Here is an 11,436-nt window from a genome sequence, read left to right on the forward strand (position 1 = left end):
TTGTCCGGGCCGACCCTGTGTATGTGCCACTGTACCGGGCCTCAAAAACAAAAAGAGGACTCAAGAAAATTCTATATGGTGGCGGTAGTGTGGTGGTACAAAACATAGTAAATCCAGTAGGCGAGCACCAGCAACCAGACATTGACAACAGACTCAATGATGGCCCTTTAGAGTTTGGTCTAGGCCGATGAAATTCCCTATTTTTCATCCCAGAAGTGCAGAATGCATTCTTTTTAAGCCCCTCAATATGCTCTAACCATTGAGGGACCTGGAGAGAATTTTTTGAAGTGTTTAAGTCGTTTCTTTGTAATTGCATACAAAATATGAAGATAAAAAAATATGATGGATAAAAAAATATTCGTTTCTTTGAAGTGTTTAAGTCGTTTCTTTGGAGAGAATTTTTTGAAGTGTTTAAGTCCCTGAAGTTGCTGTTTTTTAGCAACTCCACATTGATTGAGCACACAAATCAATGTTTTACTACACAAGACCTCAAATCATATGATGATCATATAAATTATTGACTTTCATATAAAACCTTATTTTATTATTTTTTTTCATCTTCAAAGGGTCTCAATTTTTAATTTGTCTTGAGCTTCAAAATGTTTTGTGCCGGCCTTGTCATTTATGTAGAAAAGTAATCCTCATGACATCAAAAGCTGTAACTCTAATCTTTTTTAAGAAAATTCCTAAACCAATGGGCAGAGTGCTTATGGTGTCTTTTAAGATTATCCTTGTAATCAACAAAGTTAATTCCAAAACGCCTGGTGAATCCGGCCATCCATTCAAAGTTGTCCAAAAGTGACCATGCAAAATATCCTTTCACTTTCACACCATGCCTTCACACAAAAAACAACAATTAGAGTGTGAAACTAATGTAATTGATTCTGATTTAGGTAAAGAGAATGTGTTACTTACTTGATTGCAGATGAAATATAATAAAGATGACGATAATAGTAATCAATTCTGTAAGTATCCATAAGCGATTTTTCAAGTGATAGCGTTGGATCATTGATCTCATCCATACCTATAATTTAATTATTAAAATTTGAAAATTTTAGTTTATTAGCAAGTTGATTTGATTAGAAAGAAAAAAATGAAATCAACTTAATTAAAGCATTACCATTTTCTGTTATGTAAATCAAAGGATTGTAATACTTTGTCTTTGTGTACAATAGTAGTTCCTGAATCCCCCTTGGATAAATAAATAGCCAAGGTGAAGCAGCCTGTACATAAATGTCATTTCTTCGTTTTTCGTAAAACAAATAAATCGTAGAAACGAAGTATCTGATTATATAAATGTCAATACACGTGCACGTGCACACATTCATATATTAGATATAACAGTAACAACAATAGAGTCTTACTCACCCTTGGTCCAATTGGTATCCCGTTACGCTCAGCTGTCAAAAGTCATAGCACACAATATTTTACATCAACCGAATGAACTATATATCTTCATTTAGTGAAATAAAAAATCAAAAGAAAGTATCACAGATTCATTCGGAATTGTGAACTTGTGATCAAGGTGTTCTTACTTGTTAAATTGACGTGAGTATCTTTGAAATAGGTAGGTTTGCTTGTGTCATTATTTGAATATGGTATATTGGCAGCATAATTGGAGGTATAATAATTGATTCCAATAAAATCAAATGTTCCAATAAGCATCTTGGATTGCTCTGTAGTGAACTTCGGTAAACGATTTCCTACAAAAGACACCATGCTTTGTGGATACTCTCCTGTTGTCAATGGCTCCATAAACCTATAAACAAATCCATTAACAAGCATGAAGCATAACATAAACAATAAAAATACATATAAAGAAAATTTTAAATTACGGTCAACTAGCAATTATGTCGCGACTCGCGATACATGATTTTGTGGACAAATGCGGCATTACAGTTGCATAGGTCAATAAAACCTTTAACATTATGGCCGAAATCATAATGTACATAATCTATTTAAAACGTTGCGCGTGGAAAGTAGAGTTGTAGAATATAACCATTACCAACCAAACATGAAATCAAGAGCGCGTTGGGCAGCTTGATGATCTAATGTGTCATTTGAGAACGGCAAAAACCAGTGACAATTTAAGGTGATGCCTATTGAACCATTTTGAGAATCCTGCTCATATTCAAGTAAATTAATGTTTTAGACAATCCTAAAAAAAGATTTCTAAATTACTAATAATGTTAATGGATCTTTAGTGCTGTGTACCTGGTACTTGGTTCTATAAAGTTTGACAGCAGCAGCATGAGCAAGGAGTTGGTTGTGCGAGGCCATGTAGGGCTCTGTACCCATACTATAAGAGTGTGGCTCATTAAGAGTAATCCAATGCTTCACTCTGTCTCCAAATTCCTTGAAGCATATCTCGGCGTAGTCCTGAAAATCATTTCTGCACATAGAAAATAAAAAACAAATCATCAACAATCAAACCTTATATAACCGTATAGGGTCGATTACATGTATCAAACAATGTCATATTGTAACGGATCATGTACATAGAAATTAACACACTACTTATTAAAAATTCAATTTGAAAGAACATACGTGCCATGGGACTTACATAATATCGGGGCTCAAGAAGCCATTGTACTCGTCTTGTAAGGCTTGGGGAAGATCCCAATGGAAAAGGGTCACAAATGGTATCAGACCTGGTTCAATAATTCCATAAATTTTTATATTATTATGATTATGAACATCTTGAATATGACATACTTTCGAAATATGGATTATTAAGCATTACCGTTATTAAGTAACTCATTGATCAGGTTGTTGTAATATTTGATTCCTTCTTGGTTTATACCTTCACTTACTTTTCCTTCTGCATATTTGTTAGAACTGTTAATTAATTGATGTAAACGAAAGATTCAACTAACGATAGGATTAAATTGGACATTTTCTATTACTTGGCAATATCCTTGGCCAAGAGATGGAGAATCTGTATGCATCTGTATTCATATACTTCATGATTGCAACATCGTCCTATTAAGATGTAAAAATGGTTACCACATATAATACACACAAAAATTGCAAACAAAATATTAGAGCTTCACAAGGCTATGATTTTTTTAAAGCAGAGTAAAATCTATGATTGATGATTAACTTAAATATAGATTATTTATATCATGTTTGAGCTATGTCAAATTCCATTTCCTGCAAGATTATACAAAAATTATAATGGTTGATGGATTTTGACATACAAATATTACAATGAAATAAAAAAAAAAAGAAACAATGAAGTAAAATTTACAAGATCAAGAGAATGCTGTAACAATTTGATATCCTATTGAATGTACCTTATATCGATGATACTGATCAACAGCTACATCTCCATTGCTTCTATCCAATATTTTTTCTGTATGAAGTTACACCAATTAAGCAACTACTACATCTTGAAAAGTAAAAAGACTACTTTCAGTAGCTACAGGGGTGTTATTATCAAATTAAATATATTATTTTTTACATAATTAAAGATATTGATTGATAATGCTTCTGTTTCTTTTCTTCAATATCTAATGTGTTCTCTTTTCTTTTTCATTTTGACAAAAATGTGCTCTGTTGTTAATTTCTTCATATCATACTACAAAAAATATACATGCATGTAGCCCTTTTCAAAATTATGTTAAACAATTAGAGGCAAATATTACTAAGGAAGGAGAGAAGGTTAAAAAGATTTGGGCAAGAGTTACATGTAGGAACTGAGAAATGTGTGATGACAAAAAATTGTTAACCATGTTCATGTCACGTCTATTTTTGTGACGAAATGTGTGAAAAATAGTAATTGTGAACACGTAGTGTACATAAAGAACTTATATGACACATAAAAAAAACTTAACAGACTAATCTGACATAATTAAACAACCTAAAGGAGTGCAAAACATATTTTTCTTTTTCTAAAACAAAACATGTAAATAAGGAATATAAGATCGGCTTGGTGGCTTCGTGAAAGAGTTAAGGAGCTGAGTTATAAGAGTGAGTCTCGAGTTCGACTCTCACCTACAACGTAAACTAATAAATTAACAATTAACATACTAACATTGGACCGTTTCAAAACAAAAATCAAAACATGTAAATGAAAAACCTTTATTCTCATTCAAGTTATTATTCACCAAAGTAAGAAATAAAGAACAGAGAGCTATACCTGGATTTTTATGAGTATAGTTATCCCAAATACTTTGTCCTCTTCCACCTTCATTTGCAGCACCTTCATACTACATTATCAGCACAAAAAATCGTATCTTACAAATCAACCTCCAATTTTGAAGCTTCAATAGCCATATATACCCATACCCATACATACATAGTACTCATTCCATCTCTATATCTTTGGTCTCTTAAATTTTTGTTCGAAAATATTTATTTATTAACCTTGTTTTTCCTAAAGTATACTTTGAATGAATATTTACTAAAGTAGTTAAGAATAAATTTATGTTGTAATGGTGTGGACAAGAAATAATTGTATGAATTTAAACAATTTTATTAAGTGGCATGTAGACTCAAGAAGAGCTGATATAGTTGTATGAATTTCCAAATAATTGTATGAATTTGCAAATGCTCTCCACCATACTTTTCTTTTATGATAAAAGTCAATATTGCTTTGTGTTTGGGAGACTACCGGGCCTTTAATTTTAAGGTTGATTTTGTTTTTGAAGATATCTTGTATATCACAGGACTTCCGATTGATTTTATGTCAAAGCAGGTATATTTTATTTTATTTCACTCACTCAACAAGAATTAGTCTTTGTTGGGTTATTTATATACGTGTGGCAATTGATGTGCATGTTTCAGGATCTGGATGCGATGATCCTGTTGGAATAATTGTAAATCATTTTGGAATAACTCGGTACGAAAATAGGAAATTGCTAGTCATTAAATTTATGTCACAGCAGTTCTTATCATTTTTAACGAATACAAATTTCCTAGCTTCGTCTCGAGTTTTTCAAAATGATTTGCAATTATTCCAATAGGATCATCGCATTCAGGTCCTGAAACCTGCACACCAATTGCCACAAGTATATAAATAACCCAACAAAGACTAATTGTTATTAAGTGAATGAAATAAAATAAAACAAAAAAAAAAATAAAATATACCTGCTTTCCATCAATGGGAAGTTCTGTGATATACAAAATTTCTTCAAGACCAAATCAACCTTAAAAGGCTTAGTAGTCTCCCCAAACACAAAACAATCTTTAATTTTATCATAAAAGGAAAATACGGCGGAGAGCATTTGCAAATTTTGCTGAACTTACCATCTTTATTGAAGTCCAAAAAATGTTTGAAACAAATAGTTTTAACTATATCAGCTACTCTTGTGTTTACATGCCACTTAATAAAAGTGTTTAAATTCATACAACTATTTCTTGTCCTCACCATTACAAAATAAATTTAAAACTTGATGTTATAAAAATGTGAAGCAAAAATTTGTCTCCACTCTCCACATACACAATAACACACAGAATTCTACAATACTCACCTGGTAGGAGGAGGATGCTGTACCAAAAATGAAACCTTTGGGAAAATTGCTACGGTTTAGAGAAGTATGGTCAACAAGTGTAGTAGGATCAGTAACAGCTGCAGCCATCATTAGAACAGAGGAGCTAATAATAAGAGTCAAGAGACCAAGGTAGAGGAGATATAGGTAGCCATTGAATGTCATGCCCTTCTGAAATTGTGATTCTGCTAAGTTACAATTACAATTATTGGAGAAAATAAAAAATGAATATATATGGAACTTGATTATTTTTCAAAATGAAAGGGAGATATAGGAAAACTAGAAGAGACAAGGCATTAGAGAGACAGAGAGAATTGAAAATTGTAGTATGTTTGTGTCCACTCCTTTGGAGTAAATGTTAGTGTTGCCAAAAGAGAATATCCAAAAGAGACAAGGTGCATAAATTGTATTAACAATATTTTAAAATGATTTGTAAAATTAAAAAAATGTTAATCATATTTATCTCTGTTAGTATATGCAAAAATACTGTCAGGGTTGTAATTGATGACAAAAAACCAGAGATAAAGACAAACCTGGTAAACATTTTGCAATTCTTTAGAATACTGATGAAGTGGAAGATTATGTATCAATTCTATAGATATTTAGAATTTAGAATACAGATAATGTGGAAGATTATGTCGATTCACTGTTACAATTGCAGAGAGCAAATTCTAATAAATTATATATTTCCTCTCTAGTCTTTGTACTTCCCTGGTAAAATGTGAATAAAAAACAAATTGCTTGCATATAAAAATGAGAATATGTTGCCTACCAAAAAAAAAATGAGAATATGTTTGGAGTTTGGACAATGCCATGATTGTCATTTACCGTTTAAAGTCTAGCATTAAATAACTTATAAAAAAAACTTGTGTTGCTACGTTAATACTATATTGATAATAAAAGAAAGGAACAGTTTTGTTAGCAATATCAATTAATAACTGTGGCTCAAAAGTATATAACTTAACTCATTGATGTAAAAAGTGTTCATAAAAGTAGATATGCATAATGCAGTTACACAAAAGATCATAATAATAATTCAAAATATAAATATAAATATGGGAATGGAATACAAATATGTGCTACAGAATCAATTTAATTCAATGCACACAGTTCAGTCTCAAGTGTGTTTGTATAATGAAGTTCAAAACTTGATGTGTTTAATAGCTTACAATTCAGACACTATTATATATGTTCGAACAGTGCAAAATCTAGAATTTCATTGGGATAAAAGAGGGCGAATAAGAAGTTCTTTACTAAATCTGACTTCGTTTTATTAACAATTCTTTTATTTACAAAGATCTCTATATGAGTGACTAGCATATCACTTCTATTTTAATCCAAAGTTCACTAACAAGTTTTTTTGAGGAAATCCTTGAACCAATGTGCCGAGTGTTTTAGGTATCTTTTCACTCCGTCTTTAAAATCTACAAAGACGAGTCCAAATCGCACGGTGTAGCCAGAGTCCCATTCCATGTTATCCAACAATGACCATGCAAAATATCCCTTTACATTCACACCATCCCTTCTATGCATACAGGTTAATGAAAGAAAATGAATTAATTTACCCAAACACAAAGTTACCCCTGTACAAATTTTCTACACATTCCTTTTTACACTTAAAAGAGAAAGAAGTCGCCTTCCTATTTTCACGTAAAAGGTGAATGTAAAAAGGAATGGTAGAAAATATGCATAGGAACCAAAGTATAAAACTACTTGGAATCAATATTTTATAAAACCTACAAATAAATAAGTAGGGGCTTAGAGACTCTTTTGATAAAGCATTACTTACTTGATTGCAGTTTGAAGATAATAAAGATGACGATAAAAATAATCAATTCTGTAAGTATCTACAAGGGATTCTTCAAGTGATAGTGTTGGATCATTGTACTCATCATAACCTATCAATTGACTTTGTCAGATTTTCGTTTGGATAATCAACATTGCAGTATGCTTAATCTATCAAAAACAATATTAAAGTTCACGCATAACCTATCAACATTGCAGTAAGTAAAATAGAAGCATTACCATTTTCAGTAATGTAAATTACTGGGTTGTTGTATTGCTTCTTGATGTAAAGCAACAGTTCTCGAAATCCTCGTGGATAAATGCACAACCAGCTGGAAGCAGCCTGCATATAATTATATATAAAGTTATCTTTATATTTTAGACATAATCTCTTGGAGAACTAAACCTACAAATGAAAGCATTGATATGTAAGTTAGCTGCAACGAAACAATGAAATACATACCATTGGACCAAGGGGCTTTCCATCATGCTGATCTGTCATTAAAAAAAATTAACCATGCTTAGATATGAGGTTCGGAAGATTAGATAATATTAGTTTTCTTACAATTCTGTTTGACAATTCATTAGAACTGATTTAACTAGTACAAACATATAATTAACTGATAATTACTTGTAACATTAACAAGAGCATCAGTTTGTTGGGCCGGTTTAGCACCGCGTAGTTGAGGTGCATAAGCAGCATAAAAGGATGCATAATAGTTTAGGCCCAGAAAATCGAAGGACCCCTTAAGTTGCTCTGATTCTTCTCTTGAGAACTTTGGAAGCCTATTTCCCACCATAGATTGCATGCTTTTTGGATATTCGCCTTTTGTGAGCGGGTCCATATACCTAACACAATGCAGATACAATCAAAGTAATGAAGTACTCTTCAGAGAAGAAATATATTTAAAATTAAATACACAGCGTGAACTGAAATCACATGAAGTTTACTTTCAATTTTCTACAGGTTCCCGAGCAGACATATATTTATGTGAACAACACAAATCACTCAGGATAAAAATGAGTACCAGCACACCAATCTTGTTATATATCCATTAATAGTGGCAATATTGGGGAATGCTTCACGGTCATTATCAGATCACATAACTGCACATGTATATGATGTGGTTGGTCCACAGTTTTCTTACTAAGTGGAATGATCCACAACTAAATCATGTCATGATCATATTTTAAAAAAATTTATATAATTCCTCTGTTAGTGTTGAGCTACAAATAGTTAAGTTTAATCTTTACCATCCAAACATGAAGTCGAGGGCTCGTTGTGCAGCATCAACATCTGATTTCTCTTGAGAGACTGGAACAAACCAATCAGAGTTTAAGGTAATCCCTAATAAACCGTTTTGAGATGCCTGCATTTTTTTTTTTAAAAAAAATGGTTATTTAGTTTACAACAGTTCTAATAAGTTAACACTTGGTCTTGTACAATTGAATAATATGGAGAACCTGACCTGATACTTGGTCTTGTAAAGTTTTGCAGCAGCAGCATGAGCAAGAAGTTGGTAGTGCGAAGTCAAATATGGTTCTGTCCCAGAATCACCTCCTGTGCAATTCATTTTTAACCAATCTGAACATCGACCTGGTGCAAACCTTCCGGTTGCATAGCCATTCTTACTCACACTCCTTGGTTCATTCAAAGTAATCCAACGTTTCACCCTATCACCAAATTCCTTGAAGCATAGTTCAGCATAGTCCCTATAATCATCCCTGCAAGCTCACCAATTACACATGTTAATAATTAGAATTACATACAAAAATAGCTCAAGTTTGAAAATTTGTGTCACTCACACGATGCGAGGGCTTAGAAAACCGCGATACTCATCCTCTAAGGCTTGGGGAAGGTCCCAATGGAAAATGGTCACATATGGTTGCAAACCTGCATTATTCTCAATGATTATTTATGATTAACAACCACATGGATATGAAAATAAGTAAATAAAAATTGATGAATCTTGACCATTAGCCAATAGTTTGTTGATGAGGTTGTTGTAGTACTTTATTCCCTCGCGGTTTACGCCTCCACTAAGCTTTCCTTCTGCAAATAGTGATAAGAAATTAATAATGGTTACTATAAATCCCCAATATACATGGAGGAGTACTAACAAAAATATGACTTACTCGGTAGCACTCTAGACCAAGAAATGGAGAATCTATAAGCATCCATATTCATATACTTCATGATTCGAATATCATCCTAAAATAAGTAAACCAGTCTATCACAACTGTAAATATATGTCACATTTCTCTTATATACCTTTGCAAAACTACAATTTGGACCATACCTTGTAGTGATTATATGAGTCGTCGGCTACATCTCCAGTACTCCTATCTTTTATTTTTTCTGCATGCCATTTTATTCATAAATATGAGGAATCTTAACATGTCATGTAACTAGGAAATTCAATTTAAACATAAAGCAAACAATAACAGGGCATTCAGAAGCTACTTATGCTAAAGGTGACCGTCGAACATGATTCTAGTACTAAATACATCATTAAGAAAAAGCTACCAAGTTGAACTAAATTGAAAGGAACTTGCAGGATGTCACATACGTAAAGACAAAGAGAACTGCTATACATCTAAGTTAAAGGGTGCTTCTAACAAGGAACTTTAAGAAAATGATTCAAAAGTTGGCTCTTGAAGTTAACTTAGTGCATTTATTTTCCGCCTTTTCCATCCGATTCACCACACGTCCAAGTCAAAACTACCGCTTGTAGCTTCCTACCGCACGCCTGTGAGCTTTCTACCGTGAAACATATGCTTAATATTCGTTTGTTTTCAAGGTGAACTAGGGTCAAACATACAGTTAACCAAATACTACAATATATATCATTAAGGGAAACTCAAGATTATTGATGTATAGACACAAAAACAAACAGCCTATTGGTATAACATTTTTTTTCTATAGATGAAGTGACAAACACCACCTAAAATCCACACATAACTGCGAGGTTTCGGGTTCGAATCCTGGTGAATGTGTCCAGCCTAACAATATCAGCATTGTCAGTTGAGCTAGGCCTTGCGAACACTAATATAACATTTTATTGCGATTAGAACAACTTAAATCTTATTACAAACCGGTGTAACAACACAAATGAAACCGGATAGATATATCAAGTTAATTCATGAAATCAGATACAGGGTATGATGAAATTTTTTGCCCCAAATTAATATTAAAAAAAGAACATATGAAAATTGAAAAATTAAAAAAGAAGCAATTAATAACAACCTGGGTATTTATGAGCAAATGTATCCCAGATACTAGGTCCTTTTCCATCTGTTGTTGCAGCACCTTCATACTACAAAAAATTCAAATAACATGAAATTCAGCAATCAGCACACAAAATTGAATCTCCTAAGTTCTAACTATGGTTCTACATTGCACATTGCAATACATAGAATCTATTAACAAGAAAATTGAGATCAATAACAAGAAAATTGAAAAATGAATCAACCTGGAACGCAGAAGAAGCAGTTCCAAAAACAAAATCTGGCGGGAAACTGCTCCGATTGAGATAAGGAACGTCGTGATTAGGAAAAGGTTGAACGGCATCGATACGAGTAACAATGGATAGAAGAGAGAGTAGTAACAGAAAAACGTTGAAATCAATTTTTGGCATTTTGAATTGTGATTATTGAGAAAGTGAAATTGAGTGTAAGTGATTATTTCGCTTTATGGGAGGAGGATATTTCTTTTGCTAAAAATAAAATTAAATATTTGCTATTTATTACTGTTAATTTCTTCATTACCGTTGGTTTAGTCTAAAGTTTAGATTAGTGTTAAACCACCATCACCGTACGGTTTCCCACTTCTAAGTAGTGATTTAAAAAAATCCTTATCCTTAAATAGGATATGAGCACCTTCATTCAATATTGACGACTTACCTTACTTTCCAATCTCACTTTTTTTTATTTTAGTACAAGAGGACCAGAGTAGAGAAAAAGACGAGAGTGGATCCTCTCTCATGTACATTTTTTTTCAATAAAATCGAGTCTTACATTTAAAATTTAAAAAAATAATTTTTTTTTTTTTACAATTAAGGGGATTCTGACTCTAGTAATATCCAAGTTATCTATAAAAAAAAAAACTAAGTTGAGTGATGACGGATCGTCACACTCTCATAATCCATGCTTATTTGAG

General features: G+C 32.5%; 2 protein-coding genes across 3 annotated transcripts; both read right to left on the minus strand.

Annotated features, from left to right (window-relative positions):
* Nucleotides 1-466: 466 nt before the first annotated feature.
* On the minus strand, nt 467-6,391 carry LOC123915744 (beta-glucosidase 12-like). Its single transcript, XM_045966963.1, has 13 exons — nt 5,475-6,391; nt 4,142-4,211; nt 3,297-3,355; nt 2,907-2,982; nt 2,744-2,821; nt 2,564-2,651; nt 2,215-2,392; nt 2,006-2,121; nt 1,536-1,759; nt 1,369-1,400; nt 1,121-1,223; nt 916-1,024; nt 467-836 (listed from the first exon to the last, which is right to left on the minus strand). The coding sequence occupies exons 1-13, from the start codon at nt 5,655-5,657 to the stop codon at nt 665-667; spliced, it is 1,488 nt and encodes a 495-aa protein (XP_045822919.1). The 5' UTR covers nt 5,658-6,391; the 3' UTR covers nt 467-664.
* A 134-nt stretch (nt 6,392-6,525) lies between these two features.
* Nucleotides 6,526-11,092, minus strand: LOC123915743 (cyanogenic beta-glucosidase-like). 2 transcript variants are annotated; one of them, XM_045966961.1, is made up of 13 exons: nt 10,751-11,092; nt 10,525-10,594; nt 9,578-9,636; nt 9,414-9,489; nt 9,253-9,330; nt 9,084-9,171; nt 8,747-9,002; nt 8,532-8,647; nt 7,909-8,126; nt 7,741-7,772; nt 7,518-7,620; nt 7,282-7,390; nt 6,526-7,017 (listed from the first exon to the last, which is right to left on the minus strand). In XM_045966961.1, exons 1-13 carry the CDS (start codon nt 10,913-10,915, stop codon nt 6,840-6,842), a joined length of 1,548 nt encoding a protein of 515 aa, XP_045822917.1. In that variant the 5' UTR covers nt 10,916-11,092; the 3' UTR covers nt 6,526-6,839. The 2 variants fall into 2 exon arrangements, with proteins under 2 accessions (XP_045822917.1, XP_045822918.1); XM_045966962.1 differs by having other exon boundaries at nt 6,573-7,014.
* Nucleotides 11,093-11,436: the final 344 nt, after the last annotated feature.

This window comes from Trifolium pratense, linkage group LG3 (genome assembly GCF_020283565.1).
Source record: "Trifolium pratense cultivar HEN17-A07 linkage group LG3, ARS_RC_1.1, whole genome shotgun sequence".
In the NCBI taxonomy this organism is placed as follows: domain Eukaryota; kingdom Viridiplantae; phylum Streptophyta; class Magnoliopsida; order Fabales; family Fabaceae; genus Trifolium; species Trifolium pratense.